At 38.2% G+C, this 25,973-nt stretch overlaps 3 protein-coding genes across 7 annotated transcripts in view; 1 reads left to right on the plus strand and 2 right to left on the minus strand.

Annotated features, from left to right (window-relative positions):
- Nucleotides 1–4,578: 4,578 nt before the first annotated feature.
- plekha8 (pleckstrin homology domain containing, family A (phosphoinositide binding specific) member 8) lies at nucleotides 4,579–18,278 on the minus strand. Of its 2 annotated transcripts, XM_057835279.1 has the most exons (13): nucleotides 18,141–18,278; nucleotides 17,649–17,765; nucleotides 16,275–16,430; nucleotides 16,074–16,198; nucleotides 15,823–15,981; nucleotides 15,715–15,755; nucleotides 15,515–15,627; nucleotides 15,177–15,432; nucleotides 11,401–11,486; nucleotides 8,785–8,843; nucleotides 8,510–8,711; nucleotides 8,380–8,441; nucleotides 4,579–8,298 (listed from the first exon to the last, which is right to left on the minus strand). In XM_057835279.1, the coding sequence occupies exons 1-13, from the start codon at nucleotides 18,178–18,180 to the stop codon at nucleotides 8,101–8,103; spliced, it is 1,614 nt and encodes a 537-aa protein (XP_057691262.1). In that variant the 5' UTR covers nucleotides 18,181–18,278; the 3' UTR covers nucleotides 4,579–8,100. The 2 variants fall into 2 exon arrangements, with proteins under 2 accessions (XP_057691262.1, XP_057691263.1); XM_057835280.1 differs by lacking the exon at nucleotides 11,401–11,486.
- Nucleotides 18,279–18,528: 250 nt separating this feature from the next.
- On the plus strand, nucleotides 18,529–21,983 carry fkbp14 (FKBP prolyl isomerase 14). 2 transcript variants are annotated; one of them, XM_057834817.1, is made up of 5 exons: nucleotides 18,529–18,618; nucleotides 18,690–18,846; nucleotides 19,339–19,490; nucleotides 19,556–19,683; nucleotides 21,576–21,983. In XM_057834817.1, the coding sequence occupies exons 2-5, from the start codon at nucleotides 18,692–18,694 to the stop codon at nucleotides 21,732–21,734; spliced, it is 594 nt and encodes a 197-aa protein (XP_057690800.1). In that variant the 5' UTR covers nucleotides 18,529–18,618; nucleotides 18,690–18,691; the 3' UTR covers nucleotides 21,735–21,983. The 2 variants fall into 2 exon arrangements, with proteins under 2 accessions (XP_057690800.1, XP_057690799.1); XM_057834816.1 differs by having other exon boundaries at nucleotides 18,532–18,846.
- Nucleotides 21,984–23,781: 1,798 nt separating this feature from the next.
- The window catches only part of chn2 (chimerin 2), a 56,918-nt gene continuing 54,726 nt past the window's right edge, over nucleotides 23,782–25,973 (minus strand). For 2 of the 3 annotated variants that reach the window (XM_057834518.1, XM_057834517.1), the window contains one exon: nucleotides 23,782–24,855. In XM_057834518.1, coding sequence (XP_057690501.1) covers nucleotides 24,684–24,855 — 172 coding nt within the window. In that variant the 3' untranslated portion in view covers nucleotides 23,782–24,683. The remainder of the gene's footprint in view (nucleotides 24,856–25,973) is intronic. The other variant, XM_057834519.1, reaches the window with a different exon arrangement.

Consider the following 25,973-nt stretch of genomic DNA (forward strand, 5'->3'; position numbering starts at 1 on the left):
ACGTTGTGATTTTGCAAGTTCACCCACTTGGAAAATAGGTAGATGTCTGACATTGCCATCATAGGTGCATTTCCACTCATAGAGACATAATCTAAAAAAATCCAGAAATCACATTGTATGATTTAAAAATAATAATTTATTTGTAATTTACTGGGGTTCATAAGTATTTGTACCCATGAGAATCAGCAATAATTATGACACTCAAGAGTCGTTAGTCTACCTTAAAAAAAAGTCCACCTTTACCCCATGAGTAACCCCTCACCTACCACCCGTTTGAGCTCAATATTGTCACCTGTGGACCCTTATAGTCAGTCATAATCCAACTGCTACCATGTGCAAGACCAGAGAGCTTTCGAAAGACAACAGAAATAAAATTGTTGCATTCCATAAAGCTGGAAAAGGCTATGGGACAATTCGAAAGCAGCTTGGTGAGACTAAATCAACAGTTGCAGCAATTGTTAGAAAATGGAAAACGCTAAACATGACTGATAATCTACCTTGGACTGGGGCTCCATGTAAAATGTCTCCTCATGGGGCATCACTCATGATGAGAACGTGAGGGCTCAGCCTAGAACTACACGGCAGGAGCTGGTCAATGACCAAGTAGAGCTTTTGCACAGTTTCAAAGGGTACTGTCAGTAGAACACTAGGGTGCAATAGTTTAAAATCATGCATGGTTCCTCTGTTGAGACCTATACATGTGAAGCGCGTCTGAAGTTTGCCAGGGACCATCTGAATGATGCAGAGGGGTCATGAAAGAAAGTCATGTGCTCAGATAAGACCAAAGTAGAACCTTTTGGTGCAAACTTTAAAAAAACAAACAAACAAGCATTCATTGAAGACATGACCAGATGCATCGCGTCCCATTAGGCAAACCAGGTAATTGCCTAGGGCCCCTAGCCAGCAGAGGCCCCCAGAGGGCCAACAGATTTAGCACACTCAGCTTTACTGCTCTGTCGCAGCGACAAGTGTCGGGAGTGTTTCAATACCACGGAATCATTTGGCAAATTATCTAACAATTCTGTTATCAATCCCAATCAGCTCTAACCATGTCATGTATATTATACATGTTTACGAAAGTCCAACCAGCTATCAATACCACATGATTTTTTAAAAAGAGTGACTCACCAAGTACTCTCTGGATTGTCCTTGCCGAGTTGTTTAATGTTGATTTTCACAGGACACATCATTATTCATGTGACTACTTAAAGAAATGGTGATTTTTCCAAAAAAGTCTGTTAATGGGTCTATCGTATTCCTCCTTGAATACTCTATAAGAAAAATATAACATATATGCATCTAAAATAATCGTAAACAATTTTATTAGCAAATTTAATACTCATTTCGATCAGTGGTTTTTACGGAATAATTTGAATTTGATGGGTCGTAGGGCCAATCTCACTACTGATTTCACACAAAGGTTCCACTGCCCCGCATCCGATGGTGGTATTTTTGTGTTGCTACTCTTTCTTCTATCGGTCCATATCCAACTGTCCCCCTTACTTGCACACGCTCGAAGGGCCCCATGTTGCTTGTTGTCTGGGGCCCCCGGGGACCCTTGCTACGCCTCTGCACATGACCAAAAACTATGACAATTAAACGAGTGGCTAGAAATAGATTTTACAAGCGGCGACAACAAACTGCCGGTTTACGATTTGAGGCCGTTGTCGGCGTACTTGCCGTCTTTAGGCTCTGCCTCTATGCTGTCGTCTCCCATTTCAGGTTGTTCGGCGTTCTGGAACATGTCGTGGACAAACTTTACTCATCATGTGTGGAGGAAAAATGGATGAGTACAATCCCAAGAGCACAATCTCCACTGTGAAGTATTGGGGTGGAAACCTCATGCTGTGGGGATGCTTTTCGGCAAAGGGGACATGATGACTGTAAGGATGAATGGTGAAATGTATTGTCAGATTTTGAGTCACAACTCCTTCCCTCAGTCAGAGACTTGAAGATGAGTCGTGGCTAGATCTTCCAACATGACAATGATCCGAAGCACATACAGCCAAGGTGACCAAGGAGTGGCTGCGTAAAAAGCATATCAAGGTTCTGGGGTGGCCTAGCCAGTCTCCAGACCTCAGTCCAATAGAAAATCTTTGGATGGAGCTGAAACTTCGTGTTTCTCAACAACAGCCCTGAAATCTGACAGATCTAGGGAAGATTTGTGTGGAGGAATGCGCCAAAATCCCTGTTTCCAAATGTGAAAACCTGGTGAAGAACTACAGAAAGCGTCTGACCTCTGTAATTGCAAAAAAAGGCTTCTGCACTAAATATTAGCACAGCTTTTCTCAGAGGTAAAATACTTATAAACCCCAGTAAATTAATAATAAATTATTGATAAATCATACGAGTTCTGGATTTTTTCTTTAGATTAAATCTATAAATTGATATGCATCTATGAATGCAATTTCAGACCTCTACCTTTTTTTTTTTTTTTTTTAAATAAAGTGGGTGAATTTGCAAAATCACAAGGGGTGCAAATACTTCTGCTCCTCACCAGGGGTGAAAGTGGCCAGAATTTCTTGCCGGAACTCCCCGACGTGAAGGTCGCCACGGAGCCAGAAATTGTATTTATTTATTAATTTCTTTCATTTTGGGGAGGGGGAGGGGGGGGTTTGATCCTCTTAAACTACTGAAATGCAAAGAAAACGGTTTAAGCACAGTTATTTCTATAACACATACAAAAACTGATTTTCATTCAAAATTGTATTTTTTTTCAATGATTTGCAAAACAAAAGTTAACAAAAACAGCAATAACCCCAACCTCCAGCTCCTAATTTTCATTTTCCCTCACTTCCTCACATGCTAAATGCCAAATCTCAATTTTAACTACTTAAGAACATAGGATATATATTAATATTGAAGTTAATGTTAACATTTACTTTTTTTTTTTAAAATAATAAATATATAAGTAACATACGTTCAGAAAAATAAGTACAAATGACTTATATTATGCAGAGTGAAATGGAATATATTTTGAAGATCGCGCAAATATTGACTTTTTTAAATCATAAGGAAAAGAATAAGTAGCCTAACATAAATGAACAAATATAAGATGTTCTCAGCCTCCCCATCAGAGCAAAAAAAAAAAAAAAAGATAAATAAGCCTTCTCAACTCTTTCATTTCTCTTAAAGATTTGATCCATTTTATGTTGCATTGCCCTTTTTTTGTCGCATCAATTCAGTAAGCTTTTTTTTTTTTTTTGCTGTTGCAGAAAACATGCACATTTGAACTAATCAGAGCTAACCATCTCTGCTTATCACATGTCAGTAAGTCAGCCAATTGAACGGATAAACGAGTCCAGGCGTTTTGCTTTGCTTTGTGCATTCGCAGATTGACCTGACTCATCATCGTCAGACTCAGATAACCACAGCAACTGGGGAAACCTCCATGCCGTCCGTGGAATAAAATCAATAATAAATATAAGTGGAAACGGATTACACTACACAAGCAGTTTACTATGCCTGTCGTTAACACTTGTGTTGTATATGTAAATCTGATGTTGATAGATTGTTTTCTTCTTGGAGCTGAAATGCATGTGTGGCAGCTTAGCATTTATTATTATATTTTTTTTACATAGTGTTTTGACAGTTGCTGTCATATTTTCGGAATCAAAGCACCGTGTACCAGAACAGCATTCCTGCCCTGAATTTTATACCAGAACAGCATTCCTGCCCTGAAGCTTATACTGGAACTGCGTTCTGGCCCTGAATCTTATACCGGAACTGCGTTCCTGACCGTTCTGGCCCACTTTCACCCCTGCTCCTCACTTATATACTATGAACCCACGCTGCCTCCATGAAGTGTGTTTAAACATATTTAGTCGTTATGGTGATTCCAAATTATGATTTTTTTTTTCCCCCTACAAAAATTGAAGAAAATTTTAGACATAGCAGCAAAACCATTTTAGATATTTGCCTTGGCAGCAGTCTGCAAGACTGAAGCCAACAGTGAAAGCTCCCTGATGGATGCTCCTCGAGGGCAGGCTTCTCACTTGAAGTACGTCCATCAATTGTGGTTTTGACACTGTCAGCAGCCTCTCGCAAACTGCTGCGTTCAACGAAACGACAAACAGACCAAACTTTTTTGAGCAATCCCAGACATGACAGTTATGTCTCAAAGCAACAGCCACTTGGGTGTCAGATGCTGATGCAGGTCTGCGACGGGCAGCAAGCCAGTGTCGCATTGAATGCGAGCCGCGTGTAACTTTATTACTGTATTATCAGTCTTGTGTAAATTAGATGTGCTTTGAGAACAGGAGATGCAGCAGACAAGCCGAGCCACATGATGTGTGCCAAAGAAATTTTTAATCCTATTTCAAACTCTTTATACTCTACTCACGCTCAACATTGTGTTTGTGTTGTGAAATGAGGGGGCTTGAAAAAGATATGGCAACAAAGACAACTTAATTATATTTATTAAGTACATATCAAATAGTTCTGGAAATTGATAGAAAGAGCAAAGAGAATGTTAATATTACAACAGTTAAATGATTAACATTTGCACATATCTAAAACCAGATTTCAAATTACTGTGTTGTGCAAGTTCACTGCATGGATTTTTTGGGGGTGACAAAGTAAAAAAAAAAAAAAAAAAAAAAAAGATTTCTGACTGGCTCTAAAGTAATAAGTTACCACACAGATAAACAGATAAAAGTATTAATACAACACACGTGGATGAATGGATGGATAAGATCGCACTATGTCAAATAGTGTTATTGAATCAGTTCATTCAAGGCAGTCCCCATACGAATGTACCTCTAAAGATACCAATGAGATGCATCCAATAACATTATAATAACTTAGACAAAATAAATAAACATTAAAAAATGCCTTGGGTTGTTAAGATGCCAGTATGTTTGTAGGCGAATATTTATTTACTTCTCCAGTGTTGTGTGCTGAATCCACTCTTGTTGGTCCCTCTTAAGAATCAAAATACAAATGGACATTTGAGATTTTTATCACTAAACATATGTAGTGCAACATTAGCAAGTTAATTAGAAAAAGTCCATTTGGCAAATCAATTAGTTACCTTTGTATTAGAAATACTGAAACTTTTTTATTTCTCATTTTCTGGGCGTGTTAATAAACATTCTGTCATTTGATTTCACACTCAGAAATAAAGTTGTTTTCCTTGCAGTGACCTTATGTACTTTTGAAGTACATACGATTTCCACAGAAAACGACATTACATTGACGCTGAAAGTGCAGACTTTGTCTTGTAACTTCCCCGCTGAAAAAGCATCTGGCTCCTTCCTGTGTAGGGGTTGGGCATCGAGCATCGATGGGATCCGGGACTAACACTCCGATGATCCCGGAACCGTTTGAATTTTAAAATTTCAATTCCATGTTTCGGTGCCCTGTCCGCTGATTGGAAAAAAATAGCTGCCGAACACCATGACGAAGCAGCCACTTGAAGCGTGTCTTTGTGCATTGCAACTTGATTTCAACCATGGACACGGTGCGGCGCCGCTCAAAAATTTGGCTCAGTTTCTCAAAGAAAAATGACAAGTCAGCTCAGTGCAACATTTGCAACACTGCTATATCATGCAAAGGTGGCTGCACGACCAATATGATTAAACGCCTCCGGCTTCATGGAATACAAGTGCTGACTCCCGAGTAGTGCATAGCTGAGTGCCGCGTATTTGACACGGTGCACCGGTCCTCTAACCAGTCAGAACCAGGTAAGTAAAACAATAAATTACGTCTGTCTTCTGCGGCCCCGATGGATGGATGGATGAATAAGTCATGTTATTACGTCGGGCTAATGTAGCTATATAGGCAACTACATACTTTACGTAGCCCGTTGCCGCCTCCGTTAAAATCAACAGTATTAAAAGTTTTGTTTTTTGTCTTAGTGAATCTCAGAGCCATGCGGGCTCCAGTAGGTGTCCTGCAATATTTGTGGCGACTGTGGTGTAAATTAATGGAAGATTCATCTGAAAAATCCACCTTTTGCCACAAAACAGTGAAGTTTGGTGGTGGCAAAATCATGGTCTGCAGCGTGGAAAGCAACATAAATAGTCTCAAATAACAAATCTTAGCTGCCTCTGACATTCCAAACCATAAAAAGGGACAAATTCTGCAGCAGGATGGTGCTCCTTCGCATACTTCAATCTCTACTTCAAAGTTCCTCAAGGCAAAGAACAAGATCCTCCAGGACTGGCCAGCCCAGTCACCAGACATGAACATCATTAAGCAGGTCTGGGGTGGGATTAAAGAGGAAGCATGGAAGGCGAAACCCAAGAATGTTGATGAACTCTGGGAGGCATGCAAGACTTCTTTCTTTGATGTTCGTGATGACTTCATCAATAAATTGTATGAATCCTTGCCGAACCGCATGGATGCAATCCTTCAAGCCCATGGAAGTCATACAAAATATTAAATTCGGATCTCACAGCACCACTACTTAATTCGCTTATGTTGTGTATAGGGCTGTCAAAATTTGGGCGTTAACGGGCGGTAATTAATTTTTTAAAATCAATCACATTAAAATATTTGACGCAATTAACGCACATGCCCCGCTCAAACAGATTAATATGACAGCACAGTGTCATGACCACTTGTTACTTGTGTTTTTTGTCTCCCTCTGCTGGCGCTTTGGTGCGACTGATTTTATGGGTTTAAGCACCATGAGCATTGTGTAATTATTGATATCAACAATGGCGACCTACTAGTTTATTTTTTGATTGAAAATTTTACAAATTTTATTAAAACAAAAACATTAATAGGGATTTTAATATAAAATTTCTATAACTTGTACCAACATTTATCTTTTAAGAACTACAAGTCTTTCCATCCATGGATCGCTTTAACAGAATGTTAATAATATTAATGCCATCTTGATTTATTGTTAGAATAAACAAATACAGTACTTACGTACAGTATGTTGAAAGTATATATCCGTCTTGTGTCTTATCTTTCCATTCCAACAATAATTTACAGAAAATTATGGCATATTTTATAGATGGTTTGAATTGTGATTAAATACGATTAATTAATTTTTAAGCTGTGATTAACTTCATTAAAAATTTTAAATGTTTGACAGCCCTAGTTCTGTAACATATTTTTGTATTTGAAGTACATTTTTTGTTCAATTTTCACACTACTTTCTGTAGGCGACAAAACTTGCCCAAATTTGACCTTTATGTCTTCATTAAATGATAAATCTTTTTTCAGTGAAACAAATATATTTTTGTACATTCAACATCATTTGGTAGGGTCTTAGCTTTTGCTTTAGCCAATTGAATAATTAAAAGTCAGATTATTAGCAATTGTTTCTACAAAATGGATAAGTGACAAGACTTTTGTCAGGGACTGTACATCCAAATATAATCAATAGAAGAATTTATACTAAGGCTTCGTCGTAGCTCCCAACTAAGGTACATGTATCTAAAGTGCGTGGCTTAAAGCTACCTTACTCCTACGAAATATTTGCGACTTTTTCTCTCTTTCTCATATTTATGTGTTCAAGCTTCATCTACACCCAGTGAACGTGTGTCCTCCACTGCAGGAGACACTATCTGTCCAAAACGCTCATGCTTACTGCCTGGGAAGGCAGCTATGATCACTTTCCTAAAAAAAAAAGGTTTTCGATTTTATACTGTATCCGCCGCTAATCTGGACTGTGTTTTACAAGTGTTTTTTTGTTTGTTTGTTTCATATTCTGCACCAGGTTAGCCCATTAGTGGGAGTTCACTAACATGTAAAAATGCCTCCAGCATAAGACACTCTAAAACATAGGCAAATGTGTAAATGTTTTTTTTTTCTCCGCGAGCTTTTGAAAAATAAACATCTTTGTCAAAGTGCACTCCTCTGGAAAGAAACTTCATCATATTCAAGTTCAAAGACTGATTGTTATACACAAGTTAAAAATAGGCCTGTGAGAAATTCACAGTTAATTGAAAGTTCATATAATTAAAAAAAAAAAAAAAAAAAAACCTAGAAGTTAAGAAATGAATTTAAACAATGCAATTTTTTTTACCCTGCCTATTAAAGATTAGGTATTGAGAATCGTTTGGAACCGGAATCAAAACGTGGAATCTGAATCGTTCAAATTAAAACGATGCCCAACCCTATTTCTGCTTCTGTGCTTTTGTTTTAGACCACCTCGTCCGACTCCAGATTATATTCCTCGTAGAGGGCGTCCAGTATGGCCAGATGTCTGTCCATGGCGGGCAGGTAGATGCCGAGGTCTCTGTGCATGCTGGTGACAAAGCTGCTCTTCCGCTCGTGGCCTTCCATCGACACCAAGGCAGCCGTAAAGCCTTCGTAGGTCGGAGCGGCTCGTAGCGCCAACTGAAAGGAAAAAGAATAAGGTAAGGAGAGGGATAAGCGGTCCATATCTGTGGTTAGGGTCGGGGTTTGAGGTAGACGTACCGCAAAGACTCCTCGGACCACCCATCCGTGATACTGGCGAAGAGTCTTGCCGTAAGCGTGATCTGAATAAGACCACGATTAGAAGTAGAAATGCACTCTTAAAAACTGGGTCGGTTGAGTTTCTACTGACTGAGGGCTGAGTGGATGTTTTGTTCCCCCGCGTTGACCTGCGACAGAAACTCCTTGAGGAACTTGAGGCCTCGCTTCAGCCACAGCAGCGCTTCGGTGGCAGAGTTGCGTACCTGAGCCACCTCGTCGCGTAGCTCGTGCAGCACGATGGACTGCAGCGTTGGGAAGCTGGCAGGGTCTGACATCAGCTTCTGGTTGATTTTCTACAAGCATTGAAGAAACACTTTAAGATAACTGTTAATAATAGAAAAAAAAAATTTCTGTGCGTCCGTTCACCTTGATGTTTCCCAAAAAGTCCATTTTGACAGGTGCAAAGACAGTTGGGCCGAGTTTGTCTAAGAGGACAACAAAAACTCATCAGAATGACTGACTTTTTGTTAAACGTGGAAATGCCCAACGTTTAAGAGTGTAAAGTAAAAATATAACAATGAAATAATGTTACCAACAAGTTTTATACAGATTTTTTATTTTAAAAAATGAAACAAGTTTGTAACTGTATTATAGAGTAGTTTTACAGTGGTTTTAATAAAAAGGAGACTTTTGATGACTGATTTTCCCCGCAAGAATTGAGATACTGAGATAATTTGTGATTTTAAAAAAATAAAAGGTAGACTGTATTTAAAAGAGCAGAAAGAAATAATAAAAGAAAAAGGCAATTTGGTTCTAACATGCTGAACTTGGCAATTTCTTTATTTATTTAATTTCTTACACTTTTTTTTTCTAATTGTGCATGAAAAAGGGTAGAGGAATCATGTTACCATAAAACAAAATATACAGTGGTATGAAAAAGTATCTGAACGTTTTGGAAACTCATATTTGTACATAAAATCACCATCAAATGTGATCTGATCTTTGTCAAAAGCACACAGATGAAAAAACAGTGTCTGCTTTAACTAAAACCACCCAAAAATTTATAGGTTTTCATATTTTAATTAGGATAGTATGCAAACAATGACAGAAGGGGGGGGGGGTAGTAAGTGAACCATTACATTTAATATTTTGTGGCCATTTTGTGGATTAGGACTAATCTTGGCCCATTCTTCTTTACAAAACTGCTGTAGTTCAGTCAGATTCCTGGGATGTCTGACATGAATTTTTCTTTAGGTCATGCCACAGCATCTCAATGGGGTTCAAGTCTGGACTTTGACTTGGCCACTACAGAATGTGTATTTTGTTCTTCTGAAACCATTCTGAAGTTGATTTATTTCTGTGTTTTGGATCATTGTCTTGTTGCAGCATCCATCCTCTTTTTAGCTTCAACTGTCTGACAGACAGCCTCAGCTTTTCCTGCAAAACATCCTGATAAACTTTTGATTTCATTCTTCCATTTATAATTGCAAGTTGCCCAGGCCTTGGGGTAGCAAAACAGCCCCAAATCAAGACACTCCCTCCACCATGCTTCACGGTGGGGATGAGGTGTTGATGTTGGTGAGCTTTTCCATTTTTACTCCACACATGACGTTGTGTGTTACTCCTAAACAATTCAACTTTGGTTTCATCAGTCCACAAAATAATTTGCCAAAAGTTCTGTGGAGTGTCCAAGTGCCTTTTTGCGAAGATTAACTGAGTAACAATGTTTTTTTTTTTAGACAGCAGAGGGTTCCTACGTGGAGTTCTTCTATGAACACCATTCTTGGCCATAGTTTTACATATAGTTGTGTGTACAGAAATATTGGACTGCGCCAGTGTTTTCTGTAAGTCTTTAGCAGACACTCTAGGGGTCCTTTTTACCTCTATGAGTATTCTACGCTGAACTCTTGGCGTCATCTTTGGTGGACGGCCACTCTGTGGGAGACAAGCAACAGTGCCAAACTCTCTCCATTTGTAGACAACTTCTCTGATGAACATCCAGACTTTTAAAGATGGTTTTGTATCCTTTCCCAGAAATATATAAATGAACAATCCTTGATCACAGGTCTTCAGACAGCTCTTTTGACCGAGCCATGATGCACATCAGACAATGCTTCTCATAAGCACAATTTTTACCAGGTGTGTCTTTTATAGTGGGCAGGTCAGCTTTAGACCACTCATCGATGATTGGGCACACACCTACCTTAAATTGTTTGTTAAAAATTGGTTTCAATAGCTCTGTATACCAGCTTAGGCAGAGGGTTCACTTACTTATTTTCCCCCTTCTGTCATTGTTTGAATGCTATCCTGATTAAAATATGAAAACCTATAAATGTTTGGGTGGTTTCAGTTAAAGTAGACACAGTTTTTACATCTGTGTGATTTTGACAAAGATCAGATTACATTTGATAGTGATTTTATGCAGAAATGTGAGAAATGCCAAAAGGTTCAGATTCAGATATTTGTTCATACCACTGTATGTAATAAATTAGGAATACAGTATTAAAAATAATCCTGGAAATACATCGACAACAATATTTTTTTTATCATTCAGTATTAATATTAAGATTAAGAAATCATAATATCATAAAAAGGTCAAATCCATTTCCAAATTTAATAAATGTTTGATTGTTTAAAATCAATTTTAATGACCTGGTATTTTTTATTTTTGGCTACAATAATTAAAAAATCAATTAAATCACGCAAGATTCAACTCCATGCACACTATTTTGAATTGAATTAGTATAATTGATGGATTTCAATTTTCCAATTGAACCACTAGAATACAGAATTATCCAAATGTGTAACTTTATTATAGAGATGAAGGGGTGCGTATATATGAACGACCCTTTTGACAGAAAATGTTCTCAACATGTTTGTGCTGCTATGAGTAAACCAATGATGCAACAAGTGGAAAGTGCAAACCATTATATGAAATAAGCGTTAGAAAAATGAGCAAGCCAAACAGAAAGTGTTTGTGAATCAAAGACCTGGTAGCAATGGCACGAAAGAAAGGGTACGAGGCGTGCGCGACGGGCCTACCTAATACAGGCACTATTGCATAGCATGAGTCCAAAAACTCTTGCGTGGGGATGCCATTGTCGTCATCCAGCTCTATATCACTAAATCTAGAAAACAAAAGGGACGCAACCAAATTCAGACAGAACAATAAAAAAACACCACATCAACTTTTATTCCAGCATAAGGAGAAATAAAACAATACAGAGATGAAAACAATTGAGAAATGCCAAATGATTACAGAGCTGCTTTGTCTACAACATCCTAATAGAGACACATGCAGATTTCCTCCATTTCGGTTTCTTGCATTATCTGTCGCAAACACACTCTGTTCTAATTCTGAGGGATATGATGTAATATATCGCCCAATAATTTTAGTAATATATTATTAAAAATTAGTGTTGCATTGATACCATTTTTGGCTCCTGATACTGATTCCGATACCTGGCTGTCTTGTATCGCCTTGGTCAGACTTGACTCATTGACTGCCACTGACGACGCTAGACGTCCAATTCATTTGAACTGGGAGTGTGGCAGCGAATGAACGTTCATCCGCTGCCACCCTCCCAGTTCAAACGAATTGGACATGTACTAGTGATGAGCTGATTTAAAATCATAGCAGATTAGCTAATTTAAAATTACAGCAGAAGCATGAAAACACCTTTCATTGCCCCTACCAACATGGCCTGAGGGCGGCCATGTTGGTATGAAATTCCCATCAAAGTCAATGCACTGACACTAAAATTAAGTCATAACTAGCTTATTCCTCAACCTATTTTAAAAATATTTTTCATCAATGTCAAGGCATTTTCTATTTTCTCAGTGGCTGCTATTGAAGGCGCTAATGTCCCTCCTACTACTCTAAATGGATTGGACATCTACTATTGATAAACTCGTTTAAATTCACGGCAGAAGGATGGATAGATGCCACTTGATTGGACATCTACCATTGTCTTGGGAAGGATGACAAGTAGGGCTGCAGCTACTATTTATTTAAGTATCGATTAATCTGTTATTTAGTTAGTTCGAATAATCGAGTAATCGGATTAGGAGCATTTAATGTGTTGCAGAATAAATTTAAGAGATGTCAAACAAAGGCTTGCTAATATTGTACTTGCAAAGCTTTAAATGGGAACACAAAATTCCCAAATGTTTTTCAAACGATGCAGAATTGCACCTTCATTTCACAAGAGCAATAAACGCATTTAAAAATACTAGTAAATACCTGAACTTACCCTCAAATGGTATAAAAAAAAAAAAAATAAACGGGGATCAAAGTACAACAAAAGAACAATTGGCTAACTTGAATAGCAAAAATCCGCTAGCCTAAATGCTATAAAATGCTAATTTTTTTTTTTTTTTTTTTACAATGCTCTGAACAAATGGTTAAAACATATTTCCACAAAAAAACAAAAAAAAAAAACAAACAAAAAAAACCCAGTAGTACCCCTACATACGAAGTTAATTCGTTCCAGGGCTTTGTAAGTCGAAATGGTCGTATGTCGAGCAGGATTTTCCCATAAGAATACATTATATTTCTATTAATTCGTTCCACAGCCCGAAAACCTACACTAAATCCACTAATCCACTTCCGGCTACTACAAATAGCAATTACACAGAGCAAAACGAATAAATTATGAATAAAAAATGAATAATAATAAAAATATAATAGTAATTATAATAATAGTACCTGACTATAATAATGTAACAAGTCAGGTTCTAATGTGGCTGATGTATTTTTGCGTTGTATACCTGAACGCAGCGCGTGATTGACGTGTCAGAGTGAGGGAGGACTTTACAAGTTCAGCTGCGACAGACGGAGGCATGTTGTGTTGTACAAGTTCTGAAATAAATGATCAAAAACCTAAGGAAGCTGGTGATTTCTTTAGCAATGTTACAATAATAATAATTGTCACCTTAACTTATAAAGACTGGCGAACGGAGGAGGACCGCCGAGATCATACATCTACATCTACGGCCGTAATATTGAGCCAGTTCATGGACGCGCACCCCACGTTCATATTTTTCTATCATCTATTTTCATATTATTGGTCACATGGTCACAGTGTGTGACATTTTATGCGTAGTTAGCCTGCATCTTAGCAGCGTCTGGTTTTGTCTATCAGGTGACAAGCTGCTTTCCACTCTCCAGGCTTGCACACACGGTAAGATTTGTTTTCTAATCTTTGCCAGAAAGAATATGCAATGTGTCTTTAGCCTTTAAAGGTCTTTGCTGGGTGATCATCACACACTAAATGCAACTCATAGAGTTAGCATAGCATTCGCGTTTGAGTTACTATTCAGCTAATGCTAATGGAAAGCATCCACTTAAACTCAAACTTTTTTTTTACACGCAGTTCGTGGCGTCCCCGTGGGTATAATTAATTGTAAATAATTTACGGTTTTATTGTGGAGTGTGTATTATCAAAGAATACTCAAGTAATGAGTAACATTGTGAGTAACTGCTTAAAAATGTGTTAATTTTTTTTTCTCAGCAGTTACCTACCACCTTTCACGTTTATTCACCACCTGCACTAACATTGTTAGAACCCATGTGGATTTCTGTGGGGGCGCCGTGGCTCAGTGGTAGTGTAGTTGTCTCCCAACCCAGAGGTCGATTCTCTGCCCTGATGAACTCGTCTAAGTATCCTTGGGCAACCTGCACCTACTGCGTCACCAGTAGGTGGATGTCGAGATAGTGTAAAGCGCTTTGAGAGCCTTGAAAGGTGGAAAAGCCCTATACAAGTATAACACCATTTACCATTCTCTCACAAGAAAATCTGCTGTCTTGCGGGAAAACAAAGAAACTGCGGAGCTGTCATAAATCGTTGTATTTCAACCATGTCGTCGGATGTAGAAACGAATGGTGAGTCAAATTTTACGTCAGATGTCGAAAAGATCGTGTGTCGTAGCGATCGTATGTCGAGGTACCACTGTATACTTCGAATACATAAACATATTAGCTTAAACAAAAACTTACAAATTTATGTTGGTCGTATCAGGGAGCAGCTGGATCCAGCCATGTTAGATGAGTTATGTCATATTCACTGTTCCCACTAGAGGGCAGTGTATCCAACTAACTCAATAAAACTAAATGCAAACACTTTCAAATCAAACTATTATAACACCACTTTAATTAAACGAATCCTCGAAGCAGCAAAATTTGATTCAAAGCTTTTTTTCTAATCTAGTTAATAGTGTACCGCACGAATGCTATTTTTAGACTGCAAGGCTCCGTGACGTCACCATCGTAAACCGGAAGGGGGTCAAAAAAGAAGCGCGCTTGCATACAACCCATGCTAGTACTGCTTGTTTTTTGCCGGTAATCTTTCAAAAAAAAAAAGAACATGCCAAGCAAACACTGCTGCTATGGAACTTGTAGAAACGACTGTAGACATTACGAAATATGGAGGATGTTTTCTTCATACGTTTCCCGAAGCCAAAAACTCAATGGATCAATTTGTGCGGACGACCAAAACACCAGTTTAAAGCCAGCAAGGCGAAGCCATTCACCTTCATATGCAGTAAACATTTTGTTTGTTCTTGACGAGTAAATAATGCGCACGTTAATTTTTAGTACTCCACGATATCGGTGACGTTATTTTAGTGCTTAATCAGTACCAATACCGATACTATCGGTGGAACACTAGTAAAATTATACTGTACTTACAGTGCTAATATTTCTTGTATCTAAGCTATTAACTCATCAGCTGCCATTGACAGTGATAGATGTCCAATCCATTTAGTCTGGGAGGGTTTTGATTGAATATTTGTGGCAACAAATTTACACATGTTCATACCTGTGACTCATTGTGCTGAAAAAAGTTTCCACTGGCTCATCTGGCTCTGCAGAATCTTTGAAAATCTCGTCTTCGCACTCGGCCTCTTCTTCAGTAGAAACCTCTTCCCGTCGAGGCACATCATTGTCCCTTTTGTGTGTTTCATTTTGCTCTTTATGTCCATCGGTCGGTGCGGTGACTTCAGGCTGAGCGGCATTCTGGGATACGGGAGGAAGAGGAGCGACATTCTCCACTTGGTTGGCGTTGTCGCCATTGGCTGTGTGCATGACAGTGTGGGACAAAGCTAAGTAAAATTGAATGGTACAACATTAAGCAAATCCTTTAAATCGCGCACTAACTTGATGCAAAAGACTGACGTTCCGGTCCATCTGGTTCATCTGGTCCTTCCGCGTCAGCATCAAGGCTGCGGGTTTCATGTGACATCACGTTTGTTTCTGGTAAATCTTGCCACCTGCAATATTGTCATAGATGTAAACAGCCTGTGTGAACATGGTCATATTCAAATACTGACATAACATTTATGATTAGCAGTACTTACTTTTCTCCAAGGTGGTGATTTAACTGGCTGACATGTTTAATCTATAGAAGACATTAAAGTGTCACACTTTGAGTGCTGGAGTGTATGGGGTCGTGGAAAGAAAGGTACCTTCTGAGGTTTGATAGCAGCTACGGGGGGCGACGCCGGTGGGCTCTGCTTGGACGCATCTGGCATAAAAGTACGATTTGCTATCTGCATGCACTCCTCTAGTGTCTTGAGGAAAGTGGTGCATGTCGATTTCACCATGTCACTCGTGTCTAGACCAGTCTACAAAGAGATCATAAACAAGAGACTAACTCCCATCTCTGGCTGACATATTCGTTAACATTTCAAGACTGGATCTAGTCCGCCGTGTTTACCTCTCCTGCGACATCGGGCTCGTTGTCGTCGTCCTTCATTTTGTTAACTTGTTGAAGAAGAAGGTCACAGTACAACCTGAGTTCGGACATCTTTGTCTTTAATGCTTCTGTGTTCTCTTGGAGTTCTACAAAGATAGATTAACTCACAAACGGTGCCTTATCGTTGGTAGCAGTTACAAGGTAATATGACAACATATTTACCCTTCTCTCTTTTTGTTCGGTTGTCCGTCAGGCAAGCTTTGGCAGTTCCAAGAGCCACCAGCCATTTTTGCCTCTCTGCTGCATTGATGGCTCTCAGGTAGAAGTACTGTTCACTTGGTATGGTCAGGTCGAGCCGTGTGGAGTCGGACGAATGAACTAACGAGCAAACAAAAGCAGTCAAGACATAGCAATACTCAACACAAGCCATTTTCACCTCATATTTCAAGTCACTGGCTGCCATCGACGATGCTGGACATCCGAACGAGTCAAAATGGATCGTACATCTAGTCCAGTGCTTCTCATTTATTTTCTGTTATGCCCCCCACGGCAAGACGTAAATGTTCCGCGCCACCCCCACCTCTCTGCCGCCACTATAAATACACTGTAGTATCATTTGTATATAAAATTCTTATTATTATAAGTACACCTCTGCATAACATTGTGTTCTTTTTAATATTAAAAGAAAAAAGTAATGTAGATAAACTTTCAATAAAGTGTAAAAAAACAAAAAACAAACAAAACATCCACACTGTAAAAATACAGTCAAGTTACATAGTTTGACCGTTTGATATTGAAAATTAAAAATTATTAAAATCAATAAATAATAATAAATTCAAATTGATTAGCAACATTAACTCATCAGGATAATATGCCAAACAATTAGACCGAAAACCCAAAAATATATAGAACAAAAATGACAGTGTCATTGGACGGAGGGACAGTTTTTATTTTTGCTGCAGGCAGTTCCAGCTCCTTTGCTATGGTGTAGTGTTATTTTGCACTGAGCAAATAGGTATGCCACCTTATATGATGCTGACAGTGCTTGCTAATTTACTTAGGTAACACTGACTAAGCGGGAGGATTGTTGGCAATATTTGGCACGTTTTCGCTAAAAAAAAAAAAAAAAAAAATCCTGCTGTCCGCTGCGAACATTTCTAGACAAAGTAAACAGACTGGTCTTTCCTCGTCTCCCACTGTACTAAAAATCAAAGCCAAATGTTGCATACGCTTCGTCATATTTCCTTGTCTTAGCTTTTCATATCTCCGGTGCTCTTTGCTGTGTGCTCGTTTGGCTCAAAAATACTGCGTACACGCTGAAAATGAGAGTGGCACTGCCACCCACTGAGTGGATGTGCAATTAAACTTTATTCTAGTACGGCAAAAAGTATGTTCCCCAAGGTCATACGTGCCACCCCCAGCATCGCTCTGCGCCCCCCTGGGGAGGCCCGCCCCACTATTTGAGAAGTACTGATCTAGTCCCATGCCAATGGCATTTAAAAATGAGCATTCACAGCCAGTCCTCACGGTTTAAATGATTTGGGCATCTATTGTTGCCAAGGCTTCTTCAATGGACAATAAGTTTGATGCACAAACCTTGAATTTCACAAACAGAGATTTTAATGCTCCCCTTGCAGCCTTTCCAAGCATCCTCTTGAGAGTCATAGTAAGACAAAGTTCCTCCTTCAAGCACAAACCAGCGAGGCTGCCATCCTGGAAGAATGGATGCATATACACAAAAAAGTCACTTCATTGGCATTGTCGGCAAAACTTATCAAAGTTAATTAGCCCTAGGGACTGAAAGGTAGTGGGAAATGACACCTAAGTTTGTTTTAACGCCTTGATCCATGTTTAAATCGAATCGATTAGCAAATAATGGTCACGATCATAATTATTAGACATCTAGTATAAATCAGTAAATCCTTGTTTTCAATACAAATCTCTGTTAATTCATGTACAGCATCGAGTTACGTTATTTTGCCCTCCACCTTTATTTTATTCATAAACTCAACGCTGACGTCGTCACGCTAGCTAGCTTCCACCAACAAATTCAGTTTAAACATTAAAACAAGCAAAATGCCAACGTACCGCTAATGTAATTGGTCCACTTGTACAAAATTCCCTCCATCGTCGAGGCGTTTTTTGCCTTTCATTACTTGTTTGTCATGATAAGATTAGACTCCCAGCTGACTGGAACCACTGCATCTGCCTCCAAGTAAAATTGCGGAGTAGAGTAAACATACACATAGAACACATTGCGACTACGTTGGTAAAAGTACGTAAAGTCTTTCTAGAATACTATTCTAAGCGGTCACTCTGCTTTATCTTTAGAGGATTTGCGTAGAGTGGGTGTGGATTTAAATAACTGACATAGGCAAAAACCAATTGAATGATAGAATTTAGATACAGGGCGGAGCTTTGTTACATGAACCAATAAGGATCGGAGTAGGGAGTATTGCTGAACAGTAGCAGTGTTCATAAATTTGGTGCCACGTCGGTATGCCAAACACCGTTATGGAATATATTTAATGAATATTAATTAAGGATTTTTTTTTTTGCAAATCTTGTAAGTACGTTATTGAAGTTTCTTTAACACAATGATATTTTTTTCCACTTGTTCGATATTATCGTTTTTAGCTATGCTAGCCCATGGAGGCAAACTACCCGACCCTGAAGTCAAAATTGAAGTTCTGCATAAACCTCTCCTGTGTCAACGCAAGACAAAATATGGAGATATGCTTCTTGTTCATTACGAGGGATACTTGGAGAGCAATGGCACCATGTTTCACTCAAGGTAATGTCTTCAATGGATGTCAAATGTCACATCACTTGAATTTCAGAGACAGTGGTCACTCCAGTGGACAGCTACTCAAAAGTTGACATTGAAGACATTAACCCTTTCAAGAACAAGTGACTATTTGGAGATATTAATTTAAGAAAAAAAAAGAGTATTTTTCACTCCTAAAACCTTACGCCCTTTATAGGGCAAGTGACTATATTTGGTCAAACAAAAAACTTAAATATCAGCAATTATTATTTAATATTTTAAAAATTATAATCTTTATATTTTTGTATTCGTTTATTCGCCACTCCTAGTCAAACTGGATTGGACATCTTGCGCCGTCAATGGCAGCCAATGAGTTAAATGAGTGCCCTGTTAGGGTAACACTAATAACTCGTGTATGAAAGGGTTAAACTAATTAAATCACAGTTTTCTCCATTAGTCTGCAGAGGAGCTTTTGTGTACATTTCTGTATTTCAAAATATAACTGATATACATTTACAGCCGCATTGAAGGTGATAAAAACCCAGTGTGGTTCACCCTCGGAACCAAAGAAGTGATCCTGGGCTGGGATAAGGGTTTGCAGAAGATGTGCACAGGAGAACGGCGGAAACTGACTGTCCCTGCTGCTCTGGCCTATGGGAAAGAAGGCAAAGGTATGTATGTACCAGCAGCTGAAAGAAATTGGGAAAGTACATTATTGGACGTTGTTTGTTTGCAGGCAAGATCCCTCCGAGCAGCACCCTGCTTTTTGACATTGAGCTCATCGATATCCGCAATGGACCAAGGTCGCATGATTCCTTTAGGGAGATGGATCTTGACGATGACTGGAAGCTGTCTAAGCAGGAGGTGTGCAATTCACTACACTTTCACTATGTGAACATGTTACCACAAGATAGCCCGATTGTTGCTGTTTACATCTTGATAAACCCTCCAAATTGTGAAATTTCACCATTGATGGACATCCAATCCATTTTGGCTGACAATGGCAGCCAATGAGCTAAAATTGCATCGTTATTCTGATTGTACCCATTTTTCTGGAAAATTTATTTTATTTACTGAAAAGGCAAGTTGCAATAATGCAAAGTTTGAGTATGAGTGCATTCTTAGTCGGCATGTCTCGGTATGATATTCTGATATTCTTCAGCCAAAATATCACGGTTTCACGGTATTGGAATTACAGTTCCAAAATGTGTTACTTTGAGATATCTGGGTTTAAAAAAAAAAAACTTTTTCCATTGAACAGGATTGGAAAATAAGTATAATGTTAAGTTCAAATAGTTTTAAAAAATATAACAAAATATTCTTTAAAAAAAAAAAAAAAAATGCAGTGCTTTTGGTGAGCCTAAACCCACAGCCGCAGCTCAACATTATTACCATCAGAACAAAAATAATTGACTTATTTTCCATAAAAAGCACATATGTATGACTCGCATCATGTTTACATTATACACACACTTTTTCTCAACACAGACAGTTGCCAGAGAAAAAAAGAAATACGTTTTACCTAGGGCTGTCAAAATTATCGCATTAACGGGCGGTAATTAATTTTTAAAATTAATCACGTTAAAATATTTGACGCATGTAATGCACATGCCCCACTCAAACAGATTAAAATGACAGCACAGTGTAATGTCCACTTGTTACTCGTGTTTTTCGGTGTTTTGTCGCCCTCTGCTGGCGCTTGGGTGCGACTGATTTTATGGGTTTCAGAACCACATGAGCATTGTGTAATTATTATTAATACTATTAATAATATTATAATATTAATATAGTATATTATCAACAATGGCCAGCTACTAGTTTATTTTTTGATTGAAAATTTTACAAACTTTATTAAAACGAAAACATTAAGAGGGGTTTTAATATAAAATTTTTATAACTTGTACTAACATTTATCTTTTAAGAACTACAAGTCTTTCTATTCATAGATCGCTTTAACAGAATGTTAAAAATGTTAATGTCATCTTGTTGATTTATTGTTATTATAAACAAATACAGTACTTATGTACCGTATGTTGAATGTATATATCTGTCTTGTGTCTTATCTTTCCATTCCAACAATAATTTACAGAAAAATATAGCATATTTTATAGATGGTTCGAATTGCGATTAATTACGATTAATTAATTTTTAAGCTGTAATTAACTTGATTAAAAATTTTAATCGTTTGACAGCCCTAGTTTTACTATTGATAGACACACTAAACACACTGAAGTTAACTCTCGTAGCATGTGGGGAACGTTCATGACAGTGTTTACTAACCTTTTAATTTTGTATAAATGTGAAATCATATTGGAGGTATTGTCTGCTCAGCAGCCACCCACCGCAAACATGTTTTACATGTCTGTTGGTCCTCCTCCTCTAAGCTGCGGCCATCTGTAACTTTTCTGTGGCCGACACATTACCACAACAGCGATTTTGTTTTCTCCGATGGGGGGGGGGGGGGGGGGGGGGGGGGGAGTTCAGGAGCTTCAACACCAGCCATCGTGTAGCACAGCTGACTCACTAACACTGAGCAACAACCGGTGGGGGAGGGTTGAGCCTTATAGCTGCAAGCGAGGGATTTCTTCATGCATTTTTGGTACATAAAAAATAGCTAATACCTTAGGGACGGTATGACGGAAAATTTTTGCGGTTTTGAAACCTTGATGTTTTCATACCCACGGTATATTTTGAAACTGGTAATCGGCACATGTCTATTACACTGTATTAATAGAGTATTATTTTGTATCTTACAGGTGAAAATGTATCTGCAGAAGGAGTTTGAGAAACACGGCTACAGCCCAAACGACACACACAATGAAGCGATGGTGGAGGATATCTTCAAAAATGAGGACGAGGATAAAGACGGTTTCATTTCAGCCAGAGAATTCACTTATCAACACGATGAACTGTGAAGGATACATTTCATCCACACCTGACTCGCATGTTAAATATGTATTTTTTTCTTTTTTGTAATATATTGTACCTCAGAACTTGGGTTGTTTATTTAATTTGTGAATTAGATTCATGTGCTCGCTCATCATGCACTGTAAAAGAGGGAGAATTTTTTTCAGGAAATTAAAAAAAAAAAGTATTATTTTTGTAATATTATTTATATTACAGCGATCCCTCGCTACTTCGTGCGTCCACCTTCGTGCCCTCAGTCCATCGCTGACTTTTTTTTTCCAATTAAAAAAATAATAATAATAAATAAAAAAACAGATGAGCCGTCCCGAGCTGATCACGTGGTCTCAATCTCCCTCCTGCTGCTCTTTGTTGGTCAGGTAGGGAATTGGAGTTGCTTATTAGATTTTGCGATGATTCACAGACGTTTAATGTTTGATCTTGCCACAGATGCTTGGAAGCCAAAGCTTCAAAGCACCGCATCAGTCATCCTTTAACTTGTTAAACAGTTGCTGTGGCAACTCATTGTGTGTAAGTGAGCAGCTTGAGCAGATTTCATTGGAAGCATTGAATGAAAACAAGCATTTTTGTAGTTTATTGTTTAAAAATACGTAATTCGGCGGGACAGTAACATGTTTAAAACATATCATTATCATTTGAAGTACTTAAAAAACTGTTATGAAAAAATATATATCGCGGAAAACACAGACAAGGCTGAAAAAGCAGTTTCTGCTTTTACGCCCCTCTTTCAAATAAACTGCTATATTTTAAGCCAAAAGAACTGTTGTGTTTTATAGAACAATATGTTTATATGCTGCCATAGCAGATTCATGGTGCATTAAGGCCCCCGACCTATTTTAAATTTGTTCGTTTTACCCTGGAGACACCCGTTTAGAGATGTCGCACAACCGCTTTTGTTTCAACCCAGCCATCAAAAGAAAGTAATTATATTCATTATTCGAAATGTCTGTCATATTTATTTTAGAATCATTAATTGATGTCTAATATTTAGTTTAAAAAAAAAAAACTTAAACAAATTATGTCACAATGAAAAAAATAGTGTCTGTAAATAAGTCACGGATACCAACCTCATATCTATTGCTTAATTGTATTTTTATTTTTTTATTTTTTTTCGCATTTTCCCCAGTATTTTAGATGATAAATAATCGATCCAAACAAAGAAAAATTGAAAAAAAAAATCATTTAAAAGGGTAAATATATAAAAAAGGAAATCTGGACCACTCCTTGATGTCTGCGATTTCTGCACCGTGACCCTTGTAATATTACCATGTTTCACCCATAAAATCCCCCCAAAATCCGTCTGTGGCTATTCACAGCTGTGTCTTGACACTCGGTGATAAATGCTACATAGTTTTTGGATCGAAAAGCAGTAAATGCGCGCTAATATCTAGTTAAAATCATGGCGTCTTTAATTATGCTCTCTAGTGCTCTCATCTCCAGTTAGGGTTTTGCCGTTTGAGTTTTATTTTTTTTAATAATGCCATCCTGTTAAAATTTTTCTTTCGCCAGAAAATTGAGATTTTAAGCTTTCCAATTATGTATCACACATGCATATAGGACAATTTTGAAATTTGGCCAAATTGGGGGTCTCACATTAGAACTTTTCTGCCATATACATACATACATACATTTTATACATTTTAAAAAGATTTTTATACTTTGGGAAAAAAACAGAAAAAAAACATCCTATATGTATCTCTTTCCAATGCTAAACCTGAATAAATCCAATGAACACACACACACACAAAATGGGGGGGGGGGCTCACTACTTCGCGGTTTTGCACGTATCGCAGTGTGTTCTGGTCCCCATTAACCGAGAAAAACAAGGGATCACTGTATTCATTTATTAACCATAAAATAATTTGTAGATTGAAATGGATGGAATTTGAGATTGCACTCCATCCCTGGTGATGTGTATTCTCTGTCTTGCTCACTAGAGGGCACAATTGAACCTGACAAGCAGCTCTTGTCTTTGCTGAAATATTTTAAGGAAGGGTTCATACCCAGGCTCCGGCCTTCTTGTCTGGAGTTTGCATGCCTGCGTGGGTTTTCTCCGGGTACTCTGGTTTCCACCCACAACCCAAAAAACATACAACCAACACAGGGTGTATCCCACCTACTGCCCATAGTTAGCTGGGGTAGGCTCAAGCACCAGTGCAAACTTCTGGGGTGACACAGAAGATGAATGAATGGATTGAGTTGAAATGGATTGGATTTCCATCGCCTTAAATGGTAGCCAAAAAGTTAATGATCTAAACATTTTAAGAACACTTAAAATACATTGATCGAAAAGAACACAAGTGTACTGTAAATGTAACTTTTTATTTTTCTCAACTCTTCTATCCTGACACCATTTGAACATGCATCATTCCCAACTGTATATATATTACTGTGACAAAACAACATGATTCAGAGTAAAAAGACAAAAATAAACATCTTTACAAAACAAATCTGTACACACGTTGCAAAAAAGTGCTTCATGAATTGACCAAATGTCTCATATCTCATCCTTTGTAGGTATCAAATATTGATCATTACAAGAAACTCTCTTAGCCTACAATCACAGGATGTTTCATTCCTATAAAAGTTAGCTGACATTCCCACAGATGATCCGCGAATTGCACACGTGGGAAAGTTCACTTAAAATTCACACATTCACAGACTGCACACGGCGTACACGAGAGTAGCGACTCTTCAAATAAAAGAGAACAGGGAACAGCGCTGCGGGTTGTAAACATTTTGGATCCTGTGCTAAATCAAACATGACCGTGTTGGCAGCGTCACACTCGATAACAGACAGAAACCAGACAATGTCAACACCAAAACAGTCATGCATGAAAGGAAGCTCCTCAAGAGCATGATGATAATCAATGACGCTCGACAAGGAAGATTGGATTTCCTAGTAGACAGAATAAATAAGCATCTGTGGCGTGCGATTGCTAAAATAAGACATCTTCGTGCTCTATCATGAGCTGCACCACGAGCTTCTGCTGCCTCATGTCGTTCAGCGTGGTCAGGGCGCTCTGCTCGGGTGGCTGCATCAGCGTCGGACCGAAGACGATGCTCAAGTTCTCCGAATTCATTAAGTTCTCCTTCTCAAATGTCGTTACCCTGGAATGTTTTGGAGGAAAAAGAATGAAGCTTTAGCGAGGATCTAATGCAGCAATTTTCAAAGTGCGGTACTACCAGTGTCACAAGGATCTTTGAATTAAATCAAAGACATTTAAAACATGAAAAACAATCTTGAAGGACTGAATTTTATGAGCAAATACATTTTTACGTGAATGATTTTCTTAAATTATCCTATATCTAAACAACATAACAATGTTCAAAGTTCAAACTACGCCTAATGTTCCAATAATGGTAATTATTTGTATTTATTTATTTTAGAATGACTTTCCTAGAATAAAATCTTTGCCTCTTATTGATTAACACTTCAGTCTACTACTCTAAATTTGTGTGTCAGAGTTTGAGAGCCATTGATGAAGTGGCTCTCAATAGTTTTAGACTATAAGGTGCATCTGACTATAAGACACCACCCACCAAATTTGACACAAAAACGGCATTTGTTCATAGATAAACCGCACTGGACTATAAGCCGCCGCTGTCCTCGCTGTATTATGGGATATTTACTTCAAAAGATATTTACCGGTTGCACTTTATTTGACAGCGGCATCATACGACTGTCATGAGACCAAATGAACCACCATGAAGCTTTAAACAAATTGGGTGCAAAGGTTCATTGCTTCAAGAAGCTTCATTTGGCCATCACTGCTTCCTTGGGGGAGACAGACAACCTCTGCTGCCACCTGCTGTCAACACTGTTGTTGTGGTCCAAAATGCCCCCTCGCATGCATTGCAATGCTACAGATGCAAATGACAATCAAAATTCACGTTCTGTGCTGCTTCTTTCTTCAGTTATAGTTCCAGTTATTTCATTAATTGCTAGTTATGGTATTTTGTAACACTTTATTTGACCGTGGTGACATGAGATTCTCATTAGACAATCATAATTATGACATGACACTGTCACGAGTAGGAGTGGGAACCTATTGGTAGCTCACAATACAATACGATTTGCGATACATAGCTCACGATAACGATGATCTGACGATATGGCGATACAACGATTATCAATACATTGGTCAGAAAATCATTCTAGGATATTCTACAAACAACTAATTCACAGAAAAACAAGCTTCTAGTGTGAATTGGAATTTGTTTATCAG

The sequence above is a fragment of the Corythoichthys intestinalis genome, chromosome 4 (assembly GCF_030265065.1).
Source record: "Corythoichthys intestinalis isolate RoL2023-P3 chromosome 4, ASM3026506v1, whole genome shotgun sequence".
Taxonomy (NCBI): domain Eukaryota; kingdom Metazoa; phylum Chordata; class Actinopteri; order Syngnathiformes; family Syngnathidae; genus Corythoichthys; species Corythoichthys intestinalis.